At 34.0% G+C, this 25,573-nt stretch overlaps 1 protein-coding gene across 2 annotated transcripts in view; it reads left to right on the top strand.

The window, feature by feature from the left end:
• The window catches only part of LOC134690370 (uncharacterized), a 36,939-nt gene extending 11,429 nt beyond the window's left edge, over positions 1-25,510 (top strand). For both annotated transcript variants that reach the window (XM_063550343.1, XM_063550342.1), the window contains exons 4-11: positions 13,359-13,465; positions 14,617-14,716; positions 15,318-15,452; positions 17,122-17,298; positions 19,754-19,861; positions 20,631-20,678; positions 22,007-22,085; positions 23,220-25,510. In XM_063550343.1, the coding sequence (XP_063406413.1) occupies positions 13,359-13,465; positions 14,617-14,716; positions 15,318-15,452; positions 17,122-17,298; positions 19,754-19,861; positions 20,631-20,678; positions 22,007-22,085; positions 23,220-25,074 (2,609 nt within the window). In that variant the 3' untranslated portion in view covers positions 25,075-25,510. The remainder of the gene's footprint in view (positions 1-13,358; positions 13,466-14,616; positions 14,717-15,317; positions 15,453-17,121; positions 17,299-19,753; positions 19,862-20,630; positions 20,679-22,006; positions 22,086-23,219) is intronic.
• Positions 25,511-25,573: the final 63 nt, after the last annotated feature.

Genomic DNA, 25,573 nt, shown 5'->3' with positions numbered 1-25,573 from the left:
TACTTCTGTTTGAATAAGCAACACGAGAGGGGACTGTGCTCAAATAAGCCATGGACATTGGGTGGCCAACAACAAATACATGAGTGAATGCGACCCTCCACAACCTTCCTGTTAGATTTGAAATGTAATTCCAAATTGTTGGGTTACTTCATTAATTATTACTGAAGTTATTTATTTTATTTGTAATACTTGTAGATACGATTTGGGGTATTTGCGCATACATGTAACGTTGCGCTCTTATGAATTGTTATATTTCCCGTTTTTAAAGTTTTATGACGTTAGCCTTTTACGTACGTTACGTTGTCTAGTTTTTATTCATTACAAATTATTTTATTACGGAGACACATCGTTATTTATAGAGAGATCATAATCGGTAAGAAATAATTTATGTACATTTTTAAGAACAATATTTATTTAAAGAAAGAATATTAAGAATTGTTAAAGTATTTATAAAGTAATATTTATTTCAATTAACTTTTTACTTTAACAAGTTATTCATTAAGCGTGAAAGAAAGTGTTTCCTATTGTTTGTTTAGTATTATGATTTTAGTGTTTTATGTTATATTTTTACTTACGATGTATGTTTATGTGTATTTGTATTCTATTGTAGAGAATCGGTTGATATAATATATGAGTATAAGAAGCCAAAATTAAGTGTAATTTTGAGGAATAAAAGATACATATTTATACCGCATACTTGAGTTATCGTCTTATTATAATTTGATGCCTGCCTGAATGATGTGATCCGCTACACTTCCCAATGACTTTTTTTGGAATACTTAACTAGTAGTATGAGTATGTGTTGGCCATGTCAGAACCGTAGCCAACAAGGGTTTTGAATTAGTGGACGACTTTGAAGTCATTGACATGTGGAAAGAGGAGGATGAGGTTGGGTACATAATTGAATGGGATTTGGTTACTCAGTCGACCTTTAAGATAAGCTTAACGATGTATAGTTTTCACATGAAAACAGAAATTAATAAGTTTCATAAGTTGGTACCGTATTCAAATCCGACAAAGGTGTACAGTATGTTCTTTATGATAGAAATTTGAAACAGAGTTATTCAAATGGGTTGGTATTAACAAAAGTGTATCATGTGTTAAAATTTAAACAATCATGTAGGCTTGAAATTTGCATTTACCTGAATATTCACCTTATAACCATAACTACCACTCGCACCCTGTCTGTAAAAAAACCATTTTTTTCAAACTGATGAACAAAGTTTGGAAATACCATGGTACACATACTCAAACGGATGAATATAAAATAAGTGACTACCGAAAAACAATCGTACACATGAAGAAAACCGAACTCAAATTTGACAAGCCTGTGTATTTTGGAGCATGCATCTTAGACATTTCAAAGATTTCAATGTACGACATTCATTATGAAACCTTCGGAAACAAAGTTCGACTATTATTTACCGACACTGATAATCTAGTCTATTAAATTCAAACTGACGACTTTCTAAAGACATGGTATCTCAAATTCAAACAAGTTTGACACACTTAACTATTGTACGAACACCCTATCGTTGAATTCCAAATAACGTCAGCAAATAGTGATTGATGTGTTTGAAGATACGTTTGGTGGTCAAATGATTGCTGAGTTTGTAGGGCTTCGTGCAAGATGTTTTAATATCGAATGAAAGATGGTTAAAACACAAGGAAAGCTTAAGGAAAAACCAAACAGGTCAATCGACAGAATATTCCGTGTAACCATTACCAGCCGTGTTTTATGACCTACCAAAGTTGTCATAGAAAAATGAACGTCATTCGCAGTTACCTTGAAATCGTGATGACTTAAGAAACTAACACACAAGATGACACACGTTACATTTTAAAAGATGGAATCAGAACACTGGCACATGGACATTTTCAAATTGAAAACGAATACCTAAGAGACGTATGGTGATAGAAGTAACAATGCCTGGATTTATCAAACCTCTAAAACATATTGTTATATAAGGAACAACAACATTTATCATATGTTAAAATAATATGAATGATATTGAAAGATGATTGCAATTTCGCGCCCGTTTGGAGGCTCGAAAACTTCAAATAAGTGTTAAGTGTACACAACATTCTGCTTCCAAAAAAGCCACTCTCAATGGGAAATTGTAGAGAACAGTTAAAACTTTTCATATTTGAGAAGTTTGTTAATGCGGGTTACCCTGCTTTCCAAACCTTTTTATCCTACCGTTATGGAACATGTAACCCATTGGGCGACAAATAGCAAATAAAGTTGAGAATGAAAATGGGGAATGTGTCAAAGAAACAACAACCCGACCATAAAACTTCCTTCCCTCCCTACTTAATGGTAAATTTCTTGAAATCAAGATCTGCTACAACACATGACAGACAATTTTGGATTCTATGGAAATTGAGAAATACCGGTACATTACAATTCCAGTGTAACCTATTGGAGACGGATATAAAACGACTAGAGAAAGATTTAATAACAACCATTAAAGAACTTGAGAAAAAGGTAGATGAGTTTAAGACCACTCTGCAACAAAAATTTAGGTAAATAAGATTAAAAACTTGACCCATAAAAACATTGATGCACTCTTGGAACGTCCATTGTCCATGGAAGCTTAAGAGCAAAACAAGGAAGATCGAGAGAGTCTGATGATCTGTGAATTATTGAAACATGCTGGTGTGAGATCAAAAACCCTAGGTGGTTCTTCACCTGGTAAAGATATAACCCAGATGTTTAAGCCTTCACCATATTGCTCGCATAGGGAAAGTAGCCTTTATGATCTTGTGCAAACTGCCAAAGCTTACGACTATACTTGCTAAAAGGTTTTTACTGCAAATCTGATTGTTAAATACAGGAATTAAAGGACTTAAAGTACATTTTCCATTGAATAAAGATCTATTTCAAACCACCCTTGGTTCGTTTTTTTTAAGTTAAGGTTCTTAAAAGGACCCTTTTACGTAGACTTCATTAAAATCCATGGTACGATTTTTACAGATGGCTTATCATTAAACATGTTAAAGAATTTCAAAATAAAAAATGGGGGTCACCTGGCAAATTTTTTCAAGGCATTTAAATGGGTAAAACCAGAGAATTCCGTAAATCTAACAAAAAATCCAAAACATGACAAGCCAGCTTCCTTAAACACGCTTTTCTTAAAAAGTACGTCAAACTGTATCGACTACTTTAAATTTACCCTGTTTTAATGGAAGAAGATTACCATAAAAGTTCCGTACACTTTGTGTTCGTGTTTAGTTTAACTGTCATTAAAAGGAGTCATCCTAATGGATCTATGTTTGGAGGTGTTATACTGATGAACGAGATTATTCAACACATCGATGTTAGTACGCGTAGAATAAGCCAAAAGTATTTAAAAAAGATAATTTTCATTGTTCTCATCCAACATTCAAAGAAACTTGTTTTTTCTTCATTCTCGGTAGAGTACAGTTCAATGTTGTGTTTCTGACGAAACTCTTCAGCCTCTTTGCTGCAAAGTTCAGCACCTTTATCTGTTCATAGCTTTGGAACAACCCATGATGGTGAGATGAACGTTTGTAATGCAAATTTGACCGTGACACATTTCTTGTTATGAGGGACCAATGCTTCCCCTAAAAATTCTGTCCTTACCAACATCACATTAAGTACTTCACGGGATATCACTACGGAAAATTTTCTATCAAAACCCATCCCAATATCTAGGTATTGACACGGTCTATTACCTGCTTAAATATTTTTTTCTGGGATCCGTGCCTGTCTGGCCACCACAGAGGTTTACAGTTGCCCATATTAAGCGTATTTTGAATTATAGTTTTAATGAAAGGGTGTTTTTATAATGGCCTTGTTATATGTCCAAGGTCTGTATTAATGGTCGAGGATGTCTATAATGGCCCGAGGCATAATTACTACACATTCGGTACTTCTCGGTATATCTCTACGGCAAAGTTCCGAACAGGACATACCTCATTTCAAAGGTCTTGACCCAGGCTATTCCCCACTTAAATATTTTTCTGGGATCCGGGCCCGTCTAGCCACCACAGAGGTTCAAGTCGCCCATTTACGTTGCCCTTATGGCAAATTTTCATTATTAATCCCACACTCGGTACATTTCGGAATATCCCTACGGCAAAGTTCCGAACCGGACCTAGCTCATTTTAAAGGTCTTGACCCAGGCTATTCCCCACTTAAATATTTTTCTGGGATCCGGGCCGTCTAGCCACCACAGAGGTTCAAGTCGCCCATTTACGTTGTTTCCATACCAAACACACATTCGGTACTTTTCGGCATATACCTACGGCAAAGTTCCGAACTGGAACTAGCTCATTTCAAAGGTCTTGACCCAGGCTATACCCCATTTAAATATTTTTCTGGGATCCGGGCCCGTCTAGCCACCACAGAGGTTCAAAGTCACCCATCTACGTATTTTTCATATATACCACACATTCGGTACTTTTCGGCATATCCCTACGGCAAAGTTCCGAACCGGACCTTGCTCACTTCGTAGGTATTGACCCAAGCTATTCCCCACTTAAATATTTTTCTGGGATCCGGGCCCGTCTGGCCACCACAGAGGTTCAAAGTTGCCCATTTACGTATTTTCCATATCAACCACACATTCGGTACTTTTCGGCATATCCCTACGGCAAAGTTCCGAACGGGACCTAGCTCATTTCAAAAGTATTGACCCAAGCTATTCCCCACTTAAATATTTTTCTGGGATCCGGGCCCGTCTGGCCACCACAGAGATTCAAAGTTGCCCATCTACGTATTTTTCATATATACCACACATTCGGTACTTTTCGGCATATCCCTACGGCAAAGTTCCGAACCGGACCTTGCTCACTTCGTAGGTATTGACCCAAGCTATTCCCCACTTAAATATTTTTCTGGGATCCGGGCCCGTCTGGCCACCACAGAGGTTCAAAGTTGCCCATTTACGTATTTTCCATATCAACCACACATTCGGTACTTTTCGGCATATCCCTACGGCAAAGTTCCGAACGGGACCTAGCTCATTTCAAAAGTATTGACCCAAGCTATTCCCCACTTAAATATTTTTCTGGGATCCGGGCCCGTCTGGCCACCACAGAGATTCAAAGTTGCCCATCTACGTATTTTTCATATATACCACACATTCGGTACTTTTCGGCATATCCCTACGGCAAAGTTCCGAACCGGACCTTGCTCACTTCGTAGGTATTGACCCAAGCTATTCCCCACTTAAATATTTTTCTGGGATCCGGGCCCGTCTGGCCACCACAGAGGTTCAAAGTTGCCCATTTACGTATTTTCCATATCAACCACACATTCGGTACTTTTCGGCATATCCCTACGGCAAAGTTCCGAACGGGACCTAGCTCATTTTCAATACCCATAACCCAAGATCCTTTTAGAAACGTTTGTATTTCACCCAATTTTATATATTACAGAGTCTATATAATATGTAGAATTTGGGACATTTAAAGCCCACGGGGCTATAGGTTTCACTATATATGTTTTTGGCTTTCCATAGATATTTCTATTTATATTTCAGTATGTTTTTACAGTGGCCGGCTTTAGTTTTAGTTTTATTTATCAAGTTAAATCTTTGACGAATCTTTGATGTCGTTTTATTGATAAAAATCTATATAACATAAAGACAAATATGCAACTTATATAAGGGTTTATATTCGAGGACAACGAGAACTTATGACAGACTGAAGGGGTCATTCATAAAACTATTTGCGGCGTATCTTTTCACTACTGTTAACTTTGAAAATCATACTTTTAACTGATTTTCAACTAAATTTTAATTTTGAACCGACTACTTTCAGCCGATTGGATATTGAATATCGAATATCGAATAACAAACCGGCAGCTTACTTCATATACATATTAAAAACGGAATGAAATACTTTAAAAATCAATAGAAACTGTGAAATTGTCGATTTCTCCTGTTAGATTGCATTTTACTAAGATTTAGCGATTTTTGGAACGTTTGGGTCTCATTCAGTTTTTTGGTTTTTAGACATATCGTCAAAATTGGCTGCTGGAAAAAAGTGGCTGCTATCTTGATTGGCCGATAAAAGTGGCTGCCAGCTTGAGTCTAGTGTAAAATTATCAGTAAATTCAAACTAGTAACTTCAGACTTTGAAAGACAATGAACAAATCTATATAATATGATATCATACCATTTGGTTGAAAAGTAAATTTCGTCGCAATTACAAGAAATTGAAAAAAGAAGTACAAGGCTGATGTACATGTATGTGAAGTTAGCAGCCGGTTCGTTATTCGATATTCAATATCAAACCGGCTGCTAGCAGTCGTTTGGATATTAAAAATTTTGTTCAAAAATCATATAAAAAAGAATTTCTTAATAACATTAAATCATGATTTTCATACTCAAGGGGACTGACAAGATACAGTGGAGATCACTTCTAACCTCTCATTAAATCTGTCAGGTGAACTGTCCTAGGACAGTACGTAGAACTGTCAGCCTGACACCTTTTAGTCAGTTCTAGCTAGAACAGTTCTAACCTAGAACTGATTTAGTCAGTTCTACCTAGAACTGATCCTGACAGTTCTACCCTAGAACAGTTTTAGACAGTTCTAGCTAGAACTGACCAAATCTTTAGTCAGTTCTACTTCTAGAACAGTTATACGGTTAGAATTGATTTCTAATTCTACGGCTAGAATTGATTTTTATAAATTCTACGGCCAGAATTTATTTATAAATAATTCTACGGCTAAAATTGATTTATAAATTCTACGGCTAGAGTTGATTTATAAGTTTTAAGAACTATTTGTCTTAATATAAAGGCTTGGTAAAATAGCGATTAAATTATAAAGAGTTTTGCTATTTTGCCGGTTTTATTTCAGATTTATAATCGGCAAGAGCACATATATGTGCCTGTTGCAAGTCAGGAGCATGTAATTCATTGATTTTCTTTTGTTGATGTGTTACATAAATTATTTGTTTTTCTTTCATTTTTTGTACATAAATTAGGCCGTTAGTATTATGGGGGGGGGGGGGGGGGCATTATTATTTGAATTGTATTACATGTCTTATTCCGGGAGTCAGGATGGCTCATTATCACATAACAAAATTATCGGACCTCATTAACCAAATGTAATATCTGTTTACGAGAAGTTTGTCCCAACCATTAGTAAAGGGGGGGGGGGGGGGGGGGGGGTGTCCAACTACAAAATGTATATGCTCCCATTCAAAAGCATTGATCGTAATATAAAGTGGAGTTCCAACTCCTGGACCTCTGTTTATTAAAAATATTGAATCATAAACAAATATCAGTAGTTTTATACTTCAGACTGAGTCGTGTAATAAAATCTTTTGACTGCATCAACCAAAACTTACCATATTTGCCTTTTTTTTGTTACTCTATATAGCTGCACAGTAATTCAGTTATAATTTTAGGTCAAGAGGGACTGTAGTATATAAATAACTGCAATATTGGAAATCTAGGACCACAATTTTTTTTCGCATCAATTGCGTGCCAGCATTTCCTATTTTTATTCAAAATATCGCATCAGAAACAAATATCAGTAGTTTACATACCTCAGACTGACCATATTTGACAGCATCAACCAAAACTGACCATATTTGACTGCATCAACCAAAACTGACCATATTTGCTCATTTTATGTAACTCTTATAGTCACATAGTCAATCTATTATTTTTTTATGTAAGGATGGATTGTATAATCATGATAATACAAATGATAGAAATATTGGAACACAATGCTTAGTGCTACCTAATTTCGTTTGCATCAATTTAGAGTGCCAGCATGTCATCTTTTTATTCAAAATATTGCATCATAGGCTGACTGGTATAACAAAATTATGTGTCTGCATCAACCAAAACTGACCATATTTGCACTTTATTATGTACATGATGTCAATCTTAATAGCCGCAAAGTAAATCACTTATATTTTTATATCAGGATGGATTGTTTAATATAAATGAAAGCAATATTGGAAAAAAAAATTATGCTCGCATCAGTTTATAGTGCCAGCATGTCCTCTTTTTAATCAATTTTTATATCGTAAACTAATTTCAGTGGTTTTGATATCTCAGACTGACTCATGAATATAACAAAATTATTCGTCCGCATCTACCAAAACCATGAAAACTGACCATATTTGACAGCATCAACCAAAACTGACCATATGTGACAGCATCAACCAACACTGACCATATTTACACTTTATTATGTAAATCTTAATATATATATAGCCGCATAGTAAATCACTTATAGTTACATATCACGATGGATTGTATAATTCAAATGACAGCAATATTGGAACACATTGGCTACAAAAAAAATTCCATATCAATTTAGAGTACCAGCAAGTCCTCTTTTTATTCAAAATATTGAATTATAAACAAATTTCAGTAGTTTCGATATATTGTATCAGACTGAGTTGTTTTAACAAAATTATTTGACCACATCAACCAAAACTGAACTTATTTAATTTTTATCATGTAAATATAAATGATATATACATGTATGGCCTCATTGTAAACCAATAATATTTCTATGTCAGGACGGATCGTATGATAAAAATGACACCAACTTTGGAACACAATACACCTTATTGCTAAACCTGGCTGACCCGGCCTCTTGAACTTTTGAAGCATACAACAATCACTTTTCCATTGTGGCGTCAGATATTTTGTTTTATGACGTCAAAATGTTATGGGAACCTGTGTGATATCCAGTAACAGCAGACAAATAGCGATAAGGTGTACCATATCTAAAAATTTAGCGTTATTTCCTCTCTGTATCCATAATAATGAACCGTCACTAAAGTGACTTTTTAAGTCAGTAGTTTGTGATGTTTTTTTTTATTTTTAAAACAAAACTGATTCATATACTTTATTTTAAAATAAAAAGTACATGTATGGGAAGTTCTCTTCTTGGAATAGTATATTTTTAATATAATTTGAAAAAGGCAAAGAAAAATACATGATTTTGTTTGTAGCCGAACGTCCAGGGGCAAATGTTTCATTCATGTTCAGATCGAGGATATTTTTCTGAGTTCCAGACTCCCAGATATCATTTATAATAGTTATGGATATGTCTGTCATAATTGACGAGATGGTGCAAATGTATCGTCGTGTCATATGTTTTCGTATGTTATATGTTTTCGTATCAACCACATTTCGTCGGTTTCGACTGCATACGCGTACATTGTGGCATGTTTTTCTGTTTCTATATTTAGAACAACAACACCACTACAACTTGACATATTTAAAACATATTCAGCGTCGCTTTTTAAAGACGTAAGAACAAATTAAATAAAACTGACCTATCCAGCCATTTTTATTTAATGTCAAAAATATGCATCACTAGAATAGTTGTGGAAAACAATTCTGAAGGGTAAAAATAAAGTCCAGATATGCTTTTTGCAAGTCAGACACCGGATCTTCAAGACATATGACTGTCATGTGGTTTTTTTTGGGGCCGTTTTAATTACAAACCATCGAGTTAAAATTAGAAGGGTTCTTATATAAAATGGTTGTTCAAAATCTAATTATTCAATTATATTTCATTGACAATTTTTTTTTATACATCCTTGATACATGAAGATGAAAACAGTCTTAACTTTTTATATTTAATCCTAAATTTTAAAAACTGCATTTTATTTTAGAAAAAATAATGTGTTTTGTTCAAACCAGGTGCCAATCTGAAATTAAACAAAATCTAAAAATTTCAGCACACGAAACACCAACCTTACACTAAGTCTAGTATTTACTAGTAATTTTTAGTACTGAAAAGTATTTAATAACTTTTTTTATGATTCAAGCGATCACATGAACCACGACTTTAGAAAATATTAATTTCCGGATTTTGAAGTCATTTCCTGTCCGTGTACTGATCCAATTTTTATTTCATACGAAAACATATGACGCCGGTTTTTTTACATACAAAAATCGTAAAGTAATCGGAAACAGTAAAAAAATGTAGTAAGCATTAACAAAAAAAAAATAGATACCTAAAATCAATCTACAGGACATGCTTTTTAAATTTGAATAAACACTTGAATAAAAACTCAACAGTGAAAACCGTAATCAGTGAAAATTGTTATTAGTACGAAAATTTTTAAACACATTACACGATGATATATAGTTTTTTTACGTTATACAACACTTTTTTCATTAATATCCCATGATTTGTCAAAACAGAATCTTAAATGAATGTAAATCCAAGGCAAACAAGGTAACTATACGATTAAAATTTCTGAATTAAATGCAGAGTTATATTTAGGAAGAGACTGTTAAAAACGGGGACCGAAGAAACGTAAACAATGATGTTTCCGTATGCAATCTTATAAAAATATTTCTCCGATGAGTTGGATAACCTTCTATTCACTTCGATATTTGTACATGTAACGTTTGATCAGTAAAAAATATAGAAAATTATTATATAGCAAAGTAATTGGAGGTGATTTATTTCTTCTAAATTCTAAAGTGCCCTAGCTTACTGCAGTGACGTCATTTAGAACTGTTCTACAGTCCTGACTGATTTAGTCAGTTCTGCTGACAGTTCTACGGTTAGAACTGATTTGGACAGTTCTACCTAGAACTGATTTAGACAGTTCTACCCTAGAACTGATCCTGACAGTTCTACCTAGAACTGATCCTGACAGTTCTACCTAAAACTGATTTAGTCAGTTCTACCTAGAACTGATTCTGACAGTTATACTTAGAACAGTCATAGGGTAGAACTGTTCTAGGTAGAACTGTTCTAGGACAGGTTAGAACAGTTCTATGACAGATATTCTGACAGTTCTAATGAGAGGTTAGAAGTGATCTCCTTCTAACCTCTCATTAGAACTGTCAGAATATCTGTCATAGAACTGTTCTAACCTGTCCTAGATCACTGTACGTAGGAAATCGTTTCTTGACCTCTTCTAACTGCCGTAAATTCTCGTTGTTCTCGAATATTAACCCTTTTCTAACTGGCATATTTGTCTTTATGTAATATAGATTTTTGTCAATAAAAGAACTTCAGAGATATACTTTTATATGTGATATTTCTTCAAACAAAAAGTAAAACCGATCAAGCTAGAAAGATTTTAGAATATCAATAGAATTTTTATGGAAAGCCAAAAAAAGAAATATATAGTGAAAAACTACCTGAGACCGCTTAAATGAGGGCGAGACCCCCCTGGTCTTTCAATGTCCATAAAATTCAACCAAATCATAGACTCTGTATATTTAAAGGTTGTATCAGAAGGATTTCCCAGATTAATGTCATCTTCGATATCTACGGAGGGCTTAGATTGTCACTTTTTAGCTAAACATTGTCAAAATTTTAGGACAAAGGGCACAGGGCAATGGTGAGAGCACACTGATCTCTCAATCTTTCTAATATAATGCAGACATTTAGTTAATAGGTAGATACAATCGTGATTAAAGGGAATTTGGGTATACTTCCTGTCTTCCATATATACGGAGCGCCCAAAGTGCCAGTTGGATATTCAAAATTTATAGTGAAAATCTATCTGAGACCTCGATATTGAATATCGAATAACGAATAACGAACAGGGCTTGTAACTTCACATCCATCTAATTTACTTATAATATTCAGTTCTTTGTATTTTATTTAGTAAGATAACAATAATTTTTTCATCAAAATATTTTTTTCATCAAAATTCAAGTGGACGCCCGGGCGTTTTTACGTAAACGTAGCTACGCGCTTGAAATTTCGTAGATTTTTCTGGTAATTTCTCTAGTATTCTTTATTACTTTTGCCCATTATTTCCACTTCTTCATTTTTTAGTCAATTCTTCTGTTGTTTAAATCTATAATTATTCTCTCCCATACAAACCCCACACTTATAGCATCGATGCACAATCGAAGTTGCCAAACTAAAACATGTTGTTTCGTAAAAAATTCCAACACATATATAAACTAAAATAATTTGAACTAAGAATAAAAAGAAAATATTGCTATAAATTGGATATTGATAAGACCCTTTGATTAAAGGAAAACAATTTAGATAGAGTGCAACTTGAGCAGACTATTTTAAAACAGCTAGTACTGTTTCAATATTTGTTGGTTTTGTTTTCCGTTTGTAAAAGGAAATATCTCCTTGTGAGGAATACATAAAAAAATAAATACAGCCTTCAAATATCAAAACATGATTTCCAGAAATGTTTGCACTGAAAAGAAGCACTGTATTTTTTTTACATTTGAATAATTATAGAACTTTTCTATTATCTTATCATTGCAAAAAAACAATCTAATAAAAACCAGATCTACGCATAAGCTTATAAAAATAATCGAGTTCGCAGATTTAATTTTTTCATTAGATGGTGCAAAAAAACAATTTTCTCATGTTGTTATGGCAGTATCGTATATCGGAAAAAAGTAAAATAACAAAAATACTGAACTCCGAGGAAAATTCAAAACAAAAAATTCCCCAATCAACTGACAAAATCAAAAGCTCAAACAAATCAAACGAATGGCGAACAACTGTCATATTCCTGACTAAATTTGAATTGAAGGTAATGCGTCAAATAGACAGAAATCCATCGACTTAAAATGTTAGACACGAACATCAATTTACATCTGGAGGTCATCATGACTGAAGCCGTCGACTATCTATACATGTCGCTAGTTAAATCAACCATTTATAGTCAAACTGTCAAAGAATCATATCCGTGACAGCCACGAAAGATAAACATTGAAACTGATCTTGAATGAATGGCTAATTACACTGGATAATACAAATTCATTACCACGTTGTTGATTTTGCCATCCATTGATTTTAAACCAATATAATTGATTTTCGTTTATTTTAACTTAAAGAAGACAAAATATGTAGCTGCGTTACAGATTAATCCAAAAGCACGCAGAAATGGAACTAGAATAATCTTGATATTGTAGAGATAGAGGAAAAAAATAAATGTTTTGCAAAACTTCTTTGCCTACCGACCAACTTGTCTCTCCGTTTTTTTTTTGTTTCATAAAAAGCTGTGAACATGTGGTATCATTGCCAACAAAACAGCCCTCTCACAGATATTATTAACACATGAAAGCTCGGTTACAGGCAAATGCAACATAATTGTTAAATATAAGGGCACACAGCAAATGCGGACACATTCTACTACATCCACACAGCACGAGCACAGAAGATGTCTACAGAGAAGGTGATTATAGAGAAAGTCAACCCAAACCAAATTTACAAGATACTCATTTAATGTTAAGAAGTACATATATGGCTTAATGTTGTCTGATCCCCAATGTTAAAACATTTAGCTTGTTATTATATAGTAAGGTACGATTTTATCAATAATAATGTACATGTATGCTGGTGCAATTAATTGGTAAACATTGGAATAACTTTTATTAGTTTGTTGTTTTTGTAATTATAGGCTGTTATATGTCTCCCCAGACAGTATTTGCTACGTTTGAGGACACAAATGACGGAAAGTATGACTGTCAACAGTACTGTCAATTGTCACAATACTTTGCTTTTGAGGTTTGTTGCGTATAATATATCAGATACCTGTATTCTTATACAATCTTAATGCAACAAATGTTTTCATTGGCTAAATTTAGCCGCCAAATCCACAAGTGACAGATCTTATTCCGCGATTTTGAATTGCTAAGCGTGACCAGTAAAACTGTATGTGCAACCGTCAAACAGTCAATTGACGGCGGCAACCCTTTAACTAGATGTAGTATATTATTATTCCTTAATAAGTAATTTTTGCAAGCGCGAGCATAATGATGTATATTTATATTTTTCAAATAAACTGTGGCAGTATTCACTTTTTTTTTTCTTTCTGAATAAGTGACTTTACTACCTTATTTTCTCATTAGGTCAACTTGTACAACAAAATGTTTATGCAAACCAGCAAAATGCTTTACAGGAACTACCACCCACACAATTCTATGAAATGTATCTCAATATGCCATGAGCTAAACTTTGTATTGGTTCTGTATTTGCGTTTATGGCAATACATTTGTATCTGTTAATTCGATGTAGACAGTGTGTTCTTAAAAGATAATGTTATCATAATTATATATTCGGTTAAAGATTAATCCTCAAATTATAATGTATTACATGCTCCGAACGACACGTTTCCATAGATTGATAGAGAGCTATCCATTACTAGCATTTCTATATGTGGCGTGACCGCGAATTAATTTTAAACGTTTATATATATATTAAGGACTATTTGTACGTTAAGTGTTCTTTAACGTTTTTTTTTATAAAGCTCCGAACCTTACCCTTTTGGTCCATTGCACTTTAGCGTGATATACCATCGTACTTTAGCGAACAAACAACCATCGCACTTTAGCGTGAGACATCATCGTACTTTGGCGTATACCATCGCACTTTAGCGTGACCATCGCACTTTAGAGTACCATTGCACTTTAGAGTCCTACATATATATGTTTGTTTCTCTTGTATAAGGAACAGTTCATATGCAATCCATGATACAATAGATGTGACTTAATCATTTTGTATTTTGACCATTTGAGTGTTCATGGCGTAATTCAAAGTTATGCAATGAAAATGTCAAAATAGTTGCTAATAACATATTTTTTTCTTAATAAAATACGTTTGTTAATGATAAAATTTATGCTAATTCTAGTGATATTTTTTTCGTTCTGTATTTACAGGGTGGTGCGTGTTACTGTCTAGGTGAAACCGGTTCTCCCGTCTCATACTCCTATTGTCAAACACCGAGGCAAACACCGAGTTATGTAATTGTTAATAAGCGTTAGTATTTTATTTGGGCAATACCATTCATTTTACGTGTACCCTGTAGGTTGGGGTTGGGGTAACATCTGATTCAATTTACTGGAAGGTGATGGTATGCATTTGTATTTCATATTTGTACATGTTTGTTTCTTTGCGGGCCTTTTATTTACGGAAGTATGAGAGTATTTTGATTTTCTTCCTTAGCACAAAAGTAATCTAAAAATATTTGTAATTTATCTGTGTCCTTAAACTTCATAAATTTGAAACAAGAGATCACTTATTGCAGTTATAATGATTGTAAAACCAAAACTGACGTTCTTCAAACGCTTTGAGTATACTTTTAATTAGTACCGTTCAAAAGAAAGGTTAAACTATTTCTTATTTATTTTGATATATTTCATTTTATTTTAAATAAATGAGGCCGTTAGTTTTTTTTTCGTTTGAATTGTTTTACATTGTCTTATCGGGGCCTTTTATAGCTGAATATGCGGTATGGGCTTTTCTCATTGTTGAAGGCCGTACGGTGACCTGTAGTTGTTAATGTCTGTGTCATTTTGGTCTTTTGTGGATAGTTGTCTCATTGGCAATCATACCATATCTTCTTTTTTATATTGTACAGAAAATATAATCGGAGTACTGAGAACATTAGATGACACACCAGAAGACCAACTAAAATGTATGTCAGCTCAGTGTCAGGACGGAGAAATCATTCTCAGATCAGAAAACTGCAACAGTTATTATGAAGGAATATGTGGTAAACAATACGTTAAATAGGAATGCAAGTGTGTACACAGATAAGAAATGCGTGTAAATTGTTAAACGTATGTTACGAAGAAATGCATTAAATAAGCTAAATTGCATGTGTCTATCTGTAACGCATTCAATGCCCTACAAAATAATGCACATGTAAATAACTAAACGAGGAACGAACGATACAGGAGGGTCAGTCAAACTCATAAATCGAAAATAAACTGACAACCCCATGGCTAAAAATGAAAAAGACAAACAGACAAACAATAGTACACATGACACAACATAGAAATCTTAAGAATAAACAACACGAACCCCACAAAAAACTAGAGGTGACCTCAGGTGCTCCAGAAGGGTAAGCAGAATCTGTTCCACATGTGGCACCCGTCGTGTTACTTATGTGATAACAAATCTGGTAAATAGTCTAATTCGGAAGGTCACATTCATGAAAGGGAAGGGGATTGTAGTTACGACGTAAGGAACATAATATCCGATATCATTTGTGAAACGGTTATTCCATATATTAACGGTCAACCAACTCGTGATGGCGTCCGTAAAATTTACGATGTGATGATTTCAACTTCACCATTTGAAACTCTTGATTTAATAGCTTCCTTGTGAGTAATAACTCTCTTTCAAGAAAATCATGATAGGAAATGAAAGCACGGGAATATCGTTTCAATTGGGAGATATATACACCGTATGCAGGTGCTGCTGAAATGTTGCTACTTTGAAATGGAAAGTGCACAATTGGAAAGCTGAAATCATCTCTTTTGTCGTAAAGTTTTGTATTCAACCGACCCTCATTGTCAATTTCTAGATGTACGTCAAGATATGAGGCCGACTTAACTGTATCTGTTGTATCCTTTATCTCTAGTTCAAAGGGATAGATGCGTTCAACATAGTCACCAAATTTCGAATTACCTAGTGAAAGAACATCATCTATATAGCGGAAAGTAGAGTTGTATCGTATAGATATTTTCGTAATTCAAAACTCTTTTAACTATGATATACATTTATCCTGTTAATTTTTACTTAAACTGTTATATTTTGTCACTAGTGTACATGTAGCAATATACAAATAAAAAATGTGGTATGAATTCCAATGCGAAATCTGAACAAAAGATTGACTGTGAGTAAATATTAGTCTTCAACAATGAGAAAAAAAACAATACTAGTATATTGTCAATAATTTGAAAACTGAAAAACCAGATTGTAAGCAAATATTGGTCGCCGTACGGTCTTCAACAATGAGAAAAAAAACCAATACCTTATAGTCAGCTATAAAAGGCCCCTACATAAAAAATGTGGAACACTTCATACCAGAAGAAGGCATGAACCAACCAAACCACTGAGTTACAGGCTCCTGGCTATGGACAATTACATGGAGTATTTAGCGGGTTTGAACATGTTTACAGTTATAAATCATACCCTCCAACAACCTCTGGATACCGTAGTTACATGTATGTTACAACACAACATACATTTAAAAAGACCGAAAAATGTAAGATCAAATTTCTTTACTAAAAAGATTGATACAGATTACACTTTCGAATGATCTTTATTCATCCTATGTGTTCATATGAGTTTGTTTTGCTTTCTTTACCTGTAATGTTGCGTGTATTGTATTTGAACAATTGTTTGAGCTTATGTTTCCTATTATTTTTTCCCAGAATCTGGTTTTAACAATGGGAGCAATACAACTCAACCTACCGCTGCTACGTTATGTGACAATGCTGATTCATTTTTGCAGTGGTACAATAACAAATCTTTTTGTAATACTGGGAAGACAAACCAACTATGGACCAGTGCAACACGTGTTATTAATACATACGATCTAACAACAAATGGTTAGTAAGAACTGAAACACATTTTTAATCCGTATTTTATAATTTGGTATTTACAGATCTCGAACAAGTATTAATTTGACAAATTTGAAAAAAAACAGAACGGTTATGAATATAATCTGCCCTGTTTGTTACATGTATAAACTTGGACTTCTTTTAAACTGATTTTTACTGTGCGTATTGCTTTGTGTTTTTCTACATTGGCTAGAGGTAAAGGGTCTAAGGGTTGACATCTCACAAAATACGTTTAACCTGCCGCATTTTTGCGCCTGTCCCATGAGCATCTTGCTTTTGTTAGTCTTGTATGGTTTCTAATTTTAGCTCATTGTATGTTGTGGAGTTCAGTATGACGTCCATTTTCACTGAACTAGTTCACATTTTTATTTTGTGGCCAGCTGAGGACAATAGCAGGGTGCAGAATTTTCTAGCTGCGTGGTGGCCTTCAGCTGTTATCTGATCTTTGGTCGGGTTGTTGTCTCTTTGACATATTCCCCCTTTCCATTCTCAATCTTTTTTACGTTTGTCTCCCACATACTTTCTTATTTGGTGTTTATTTGTTCTTTATTTAGTTTTTGTTTTATTTCTTTCCTATGCTATGCAGGGAATTATAATCTTCCGGCAAAATATTGTTGCATGGACTTTTTAATATTGTAGTCTTATCATGCAATATGGACGAAAATTGAGTTTATTGTTTTGGAAGTTGAACGCATTGCTGACTTAAGTGAACAAGACAAGAAAATGATTATTTTATGTATGATGAATTTGTTACACCTGAGCAGATAGGTAAATGAGTGTTTGTACTGATTTTTATGCCCCACCTAAGATAGTAGAGGGGCATTATGTTTTCTGGTCTGTGCGTCCGTTCGTCCGTCTGTTCGTTCGTCCGTTCGTTCGTCCGTCCGTTCGTTCGTCCGTCTGTCCCGCTTCAGGTTAAAGTTTTTGGTCAAGGTAGTTTTTGATGAAGTTAAAGTCCAATCGACTTCAAACTTAGTACACATGTTCCCTATGATATGATCTTTCTAATTTTAATGCCAAATTAGAGTTTTTACCCCAATTTCACGGTCCACTGAACATGGAAAATGATAGTGCGAGTGGGGCATTCGTGTACTGAGGACACATCCTTGTTATTGTATTTTTTGTAATGAATATTTGATAGTCCAAAATATTATAACTAAGATACAAAAAACAGTTGACACCCCTATACAAATTGCATGTCTCAGGTGAGAAACCTATTTGTTTTGTTGGTTTTCTATTTGTCATTTTTTTTTTCTGCCTCTTTGACCTCCTTCTTCTTTTATGTACACTAAAAGATGTCCGAGAAATCGTGATACAAGTGTTGAAACACAGTTTATTTCATATCGGTTTAGAATAGGGTTCTCTAATTGGATAAAAAGGGACCACATGACATTCATTATTCTTCAGTAATAAATTCCATCGGTCATTAACAGAACAAAACGGACCCGAAAACCGATCGTTAACGGACTTTTACATGATAATGACCGGTGGGGCGTGGTTTCAGTCTGTTAATGACCGTTGGGGCGTGTTTTTTTGTTAATGACCGATGGGGCGTGGTTTCACTGTTTAGAGAGATGTCCCTTTAATAAAACATTTTCCTTTTTTAATATTATATCTAAGTTGCTGAATTGTTTACCATATGTTTTCGTAAATTATAAAATTATAGAGAACTTGATTTAGTATTCATACACTGAAAAATTGTACTTAAATGAATGGCAGTATTACTACGACTGGTCTTCGCTCTTTGCCATAGAAATCGTACAACTACTAGAGTTTGTTTTGGACATTTTGAATTTATGCGAATTTTCAAAAACATGGTTCCTCAATGAAATAAACATAATAGTTATTGAAGAACTGGTCATTATCGTGATACATGGACTGACCGTAGGACAGTGGTATTGACTGTAACAGCGATAATGACCTCGCCTTCGGCTCAGTCATTATCACTATCTTAGTCAATACCTCTGTCATGTGGGCAGTCCATATATCACGATAATGACCAGTTTTTCAAGAACTATTATGTAATTAAATTTTGAGGGCAGAACGTCGACTGATCATGCGCAAAAGCATATAAGACACAGATCGTTAACCGTCTCCGAATTTGGATATTTTCTCAAAAATAAGCTTTTTCTGTGGAAGAAAGATATTTTCAAAGACTTTCGAAGTACAAAACATTACATTTATAAATACGTCATATCACAAATATTTCCGACTTTTTGGGTTTCAGAAGAGTTGCAGCCCTATGAAATCGACCCATTCTTTTAGTAGTATATAGATTCAAAAACGCCTAATGTATTAATCATCCACTACAACATTATCCGCTTAGCCCTCAATAATGAAATCTAAATGTATTTTGCTTTCTTAATGTGAGTTAGATTATGTGTCTCATTGACTTGTATCCCACAATTTCATATACCTATATTAATGCCTATTTTTTTTTCAGATCAAACATCATCTATCAATCCACTGATGTGTGAGTACATGGACTTCCGCAATTCATCAACATCGTTTGGAAACTGTACAGACAGACGGACATTTATTTGTAGATTTGGTAAGTTATGCATTTGACATTATTATTCTAAATCTTTATTTGTCAAAAATAGATTATCTTCAGTTGAAAATTGTTGCATATTTACCTTTGGATATCATATTGAAGGACGACAAATTCCTTCAAAAATCAACCGCCTATTATGCTATGAAATTTTATCGCACCGCGGGAAATTATAACGGTTGTGATTGGTTTAACGCCGTCACGTGGTGACCCCCTATGAGAACGTAAATTTCATAGGAGGTTAATGGTGACGTCATCAATAATGTTGTTCTGTTTCATTGCTTATTTTTCAACAAAACGCAGCAGAAAAATTCCAGCGTGCGATAAATTTGTTAAACGGTTAACTACTGACCCCCCTACGGACCATAGAGGGTGAATAAAATCCAAAGAGGGTTCAGCCTCCGGTCTCACACCCTATGGATTTTATTAACCCTCTATGGATCCATAGGGGGTCAGTAGCAACCATATAACTTATGATATCATACTTAAAAAGGGACTATATATATATACATTGATATATTAACTAAGATAATTATTAGATTGAGTACAGGCATTTCGCAAAAAAGTATTGTAAACCCTAGTTTTCAAGGTAACAATAACACCGAGTGTACCAATAGCATTTATGGTTCTAAACCAGTGAAACGTTTAAAATAGGCAACAAGTAAATGCATCTGAGAAAACCTAACGGTATACCAGCAACGGTATCAACGAAATGACAAAATCAGAGTATACGAGTCTATTCATATGTGAATAACTTATTATTTTGTAGAGAAAATTGTGTTACCAAGCGAAACTTTTGCAAGTGATAATATTTTAGGTAAGTACTTTATAGATGTGTGTATATCTTCTGCACATGATGACGAGTTACACGAATCATTTATTCAAACCATGCATGAATCGGATTATACACATGCATGATGTTAGACACACGAAGATGCCACAGTTCAAACTAGCACAAATCTATCTAAAGGTCAAACCGTGATAGCATAATCAAATCAAAACTCACCGACTAACAAAGATCTTTTAAATAGTCCAATAAATGGCCACTGACTAGGTTCATGACTTGTGACAGAAACATGTTGATTTTTCGTGTTCAGACATTTCATTTGTGATTACCATGGTAACATCACTCTGCCTTTGAGTTTCAATTACGATCATTGGACAAACAAAAGAACCATACAGGAACAGAAAATATAAACACATTAACACATTCAGGCTAATCTTTGATAACTGTAAGACAGAAAACCAAACTCTTGTTCATATTATACCGTATCAAAGCATGTTCGCAGTCTCTCAAAGCAATCTAAAACAATCAACCTGCTCACGTGAACCTGTTGATATGAAATGCTCCCGTTAAATATAATATATGTATTTATGTAGAAAAAAGAAAGACACATAATAATCATTGAATTAAAACAAAACAAAATATAATTGTTCCTGTATGTTTTTTATAGGACTTGTAGAATATATAACTCAATTAAAAAAAGTATGTTCTTGATAGGTCGCTGTCTGGGAGCAAATCATTTAATACATAATAATTTTTCTTTTGATAAAGATATGTTATCGATATTTATGTTACTTCTTACATAAAATGTATACACTAATTTCATAGGGACTTTCCGTTTAGAATTTTCCTCGGATATAACACAGAAGATGTGGTATGATTGCTCAAGAGACAACTCTCCACAACAGACCGAATGAATTAACAACTATGGGTCACCGTACGACCTTCTACAATGAGCAAAACGCATTCCGCAGAGTCAGCTATAAAAGGCCCGGAAATGACAGAATAAAACTATTCAAAAGAAAAAACTAATGGCCTAATTTATGTTAAAAAAATGAACGAAAAACGTGTCACACATAAACAAACGTCAACCACTGAAATACAGTCTTTTGACTTGGGACAAGCACATACATACAGAATGTTGCGGGGTTAAACATGTTAGCGGAATCCCAACCCTCCCCCTAACCTGGGCCAGTGGTGTTACAACATCAAAACAAACTATAAAAATCAGTTAAAAAAGTCTGAACTCATCCTATTGATACAAATTCAAAACATAGTTGACGTGGTATTTTAGCACACCATGTAACGAGGTTCCGGGAGTTCGTTTATCTTTTTTTTATATATATAATTGCTCTTTACAGGTATATCAATGTATGGACTGATGGGTTTAATTTCACTGATGATAGTCATTATAATTATTGTCGTTAGCAACAAAACAAGGTAAACATATTTTGAACTATCATACTATAACAAGTGAAATATTTCCATACAGGTACTGCTTCGCTATATCATAAAAAAATGTCAGCAACAAAAAAAATCGCAAAAATACTAAACTCAAAACAGAAAGTCCCTAAACAAATGGCAAAATCATATGATAAAACACTTCAAACGAATGGACAACAGCTGTCATATTCTTGACTTGGTAAAGGTAATGAATGTTTTGAATGTTTATCGGGCCATGGATTTCCATACTACAAAGATTTAAAAACTTATTCAGTATCTTCCGTACTAGCTACATGAAATTGTATATCCTCTCCTGTTCGGGAATCTTCTTAATTCGATATACATGTATCATTCTAACCAATTAAAACTTAGCCACACCACAAGACAACCAGCCAGAACCGATATTTGTTAAGGTTATTCCAATGTAATAGAAAGGGCACTTTGAAAATGAAAAAAATATATAAAATAGAGATCTAAATGAAAAATGACCGAATCGTCCAATAACTTCTTATTTGAATTACTGCCCTTTAATGAAGACTATTTCTAATACTTTGCGTTTTGTCTAATATCTTTAAACAAAACCTAAAAATTGATAGATGAAACGTAACTGATCATCAAGACTAGATCTTCGAATAGGTTTAAAGCCAAAATTCGTCAGTTGACTTCATATTGGAGATCTTACTCCTAATAGTGATTTTTACCTGTGTTTAGGGTTTTTCGCCTATTATCTTGAAAACTATAATACTTAGATAGACGCTGTTAATCACCATTATAATACGCAATAGAAAATCAACAAACAAATTTGTGTAATGAATTATATTTTAGTCAACAATGTCGAAATGTGTACATTGTTGAAGATGTATATACATGTATAACTAGGTAACACATGCTCTTTAAAGCCTCAAGTTTACCTATTCTAAATGATAATTTTTTGTTAATATAATTATTTTGAAAGGGGTGTGGTTGGGGATATATATACTTTTTGTTTGATTTTGTATTCTTTCAATTATTTAGCTGTAATTTTGTAAATGGTATCTTATTTATTTAGGCTTTTATTTTAATATTTAACAAAATGAACACAATCAGGTTAAAGTTTGTGGGGTTGTCATTGTTTTGTTTTGTTTGTTTCAGTTATTCCAAAACTCGAAAAAAGGAGAAAGTAAAAGAGCATGCAGCCGTTGTTAACAAACGTTCATATTCTGTACAAATTACCGAATTACAATCCCCATTGGAAGATATAATAGAAGACAGCGATAGTAGCAATGAACAATCAAGTGATGGAAGAAGCAGCGGAAACGGAAGTGTGTTGGGAGTGCAGACATCTTTTAAAAAAGATAAATTAAATAAACGTCTTACAACTTTCAAAAGAGGCAGTCATCGATCAAAAGTAGAAATCGGAAACATTACTACTAGAAAAGTTGAAGGAACAATTGATAACGATGAATCAATCAGCAATATTTGTCATACTAAAACACAAACGGAACAATCAATACTTAACTCAAACACTACCAATGTTGACTCATATATAAGTGAACATATTCCCAGCATCACCAGTAGCTCTGACCACGAAGAAGATGATCATCATAATAATGACTTACAAAAGCAGTATCAACCAAACAAGCCTGCATTTACCATAAATCAAGAGAACAAAACAGATACAAGAAACAACAATTGTCCCGAGTTGGCTTTACAAGTTGATTTTGCAGATACTAAAGACACGAAGAACTTTGCAATTCCTGCCCGTGATACCACAAATGAATTATCTGGTAATGCGGATTCCAAAGATGTGGAAAATTCATCTAGAAGAGAAATGGACTTGACATATGATTTAACTGGGGATTACGATCACATTGACGACCCCGAAGATGTACCACACGCTTCCCAAAGACAGTTCGACTTTTCAATATGTTCAAATGAATTAACCAGTAAATATGATGACATTAAGGAACCCGAAGATGCATTCAATGTCTTCAGAATACAAAATGAGTTTTCACATGAATTAACCGGTGATTATGATGATATTAAGGAACCCGAAGATTCATGCCATGCCTCCAGAATACAAAATCAATTTACACATGAATTAAGCGGTGATTATGATGATATGAATGATTCTAAAGATATGACAGGCTCTTCTAGAGGACAACTCGACTTTACAAATGAATTAACTGGGGGTGATTACGATGATATTGATACTACAGAAGAAATGTTAATTCATACCCAACCTATGCATGTTTTCACAAATGAGCAAACCCAAGATTATGACGAAATTGATGAAAGGAAAGACACATTTACTCCTAACGAGGAGAAACATTTATTTACTAAGAAACTATCATTAAATGACATATATGATGGCATAGAAGAAACAACTAACGAAAAGACGGACCAAAGATACCATAGAAATGAAATTATTCCTGCTGACAATGCGTCCAAGTTTAATTTAACCCTGGAGAAAGATAGAAAATCGTCTTTCGGTCAGTTTGATGACTATGATGAAATTGAAGATTCCAGTGATGCAATGTATACAACAACAGAGCCATACATTGGCATGTCTCCGATAATAGAGCAATACATTGGCACGTCTCAAGGGAGTGGTGCGACGACAGAACAATACATTGACATGTCTCATGGCATCCGTGCGACACAATTATCTAACAGTGAAGGTCGCAGTACAACAAACACAAACTCAAATAACCCGTCACCAGCCAAGCTAACAACTGAACCCATATACGCTATATCGACGAAAAAGTCAGTGACAATCAAGTTTAAAGAACCTGACTTAGTACCTGAAACATTATTGAACAGTGAAAATATCGCTACAACGAAAATAGATTCAAATAATTCGTCATCAAGCATAACCAATGAACCCATATATGCTATATCAACTAAAAAGTCAATAAAGAGCAACCCAAAAGAATCTGACTTAGTAACAGAACCCGTTTATGCAATTTCATCGAAAATAAAATCGAACGACAAACCAGACAATTAACATAGCAACACAATGCAATGCGCATTTTATGACGATCTATGACTAGTTGCACGAAAATAGACTCAAACCAAAATGATGATCAATCTGTACTGTACGATCATGTTTAGCTTTTATGTTGACAAATCCTTCAAAAAATTTAAATAATAAAGCACCCTAGTAAATATTATACTTCAGATAGCTACATGTGTGAATGTCTTTAAATCTAAATGCTTTTGTTGAAAGTAAATCCGAAAATTAATAGCAATGTACAGCATCTCTGTTGGTATATTTTTGTTTCAATTAAATTTACAAACTATGTTTGAACACAGCATGTACATGTTTGCGACTATAAACACATATGCTTACATATACAGTCCACAACGACATCGACCAGTAAAATGTAAGCGGTCGTCCCAAAAACCGGCAATGGTCGTGAATGAATTACTTGTATGCATGTTTTACTGGTCATATTGATGTTTATCTGGTTTAAGTTTTTTGCATTTGTTAATCTGAATTCATT

Source organism: Mytilus trossulus, chromosome 11 (assembly GCF_036588685.1).
Source record: "Mytilus trossulus isolate FHL-02 chromosome 11, PNRI_Mtr1.1.1.hap1, whole genome shotgun sequence".
Classification (NCBI taxonomy): domain Eukaryota; kingdom Metazoa; phylum Mollusca; class Bivalvia; order Mytilida; family Mytilidae; genus Mytilus; species Mytilus trossulus.
This window is presented reverse-complemented; position numbering and strand designations above follow the sequence as displayed.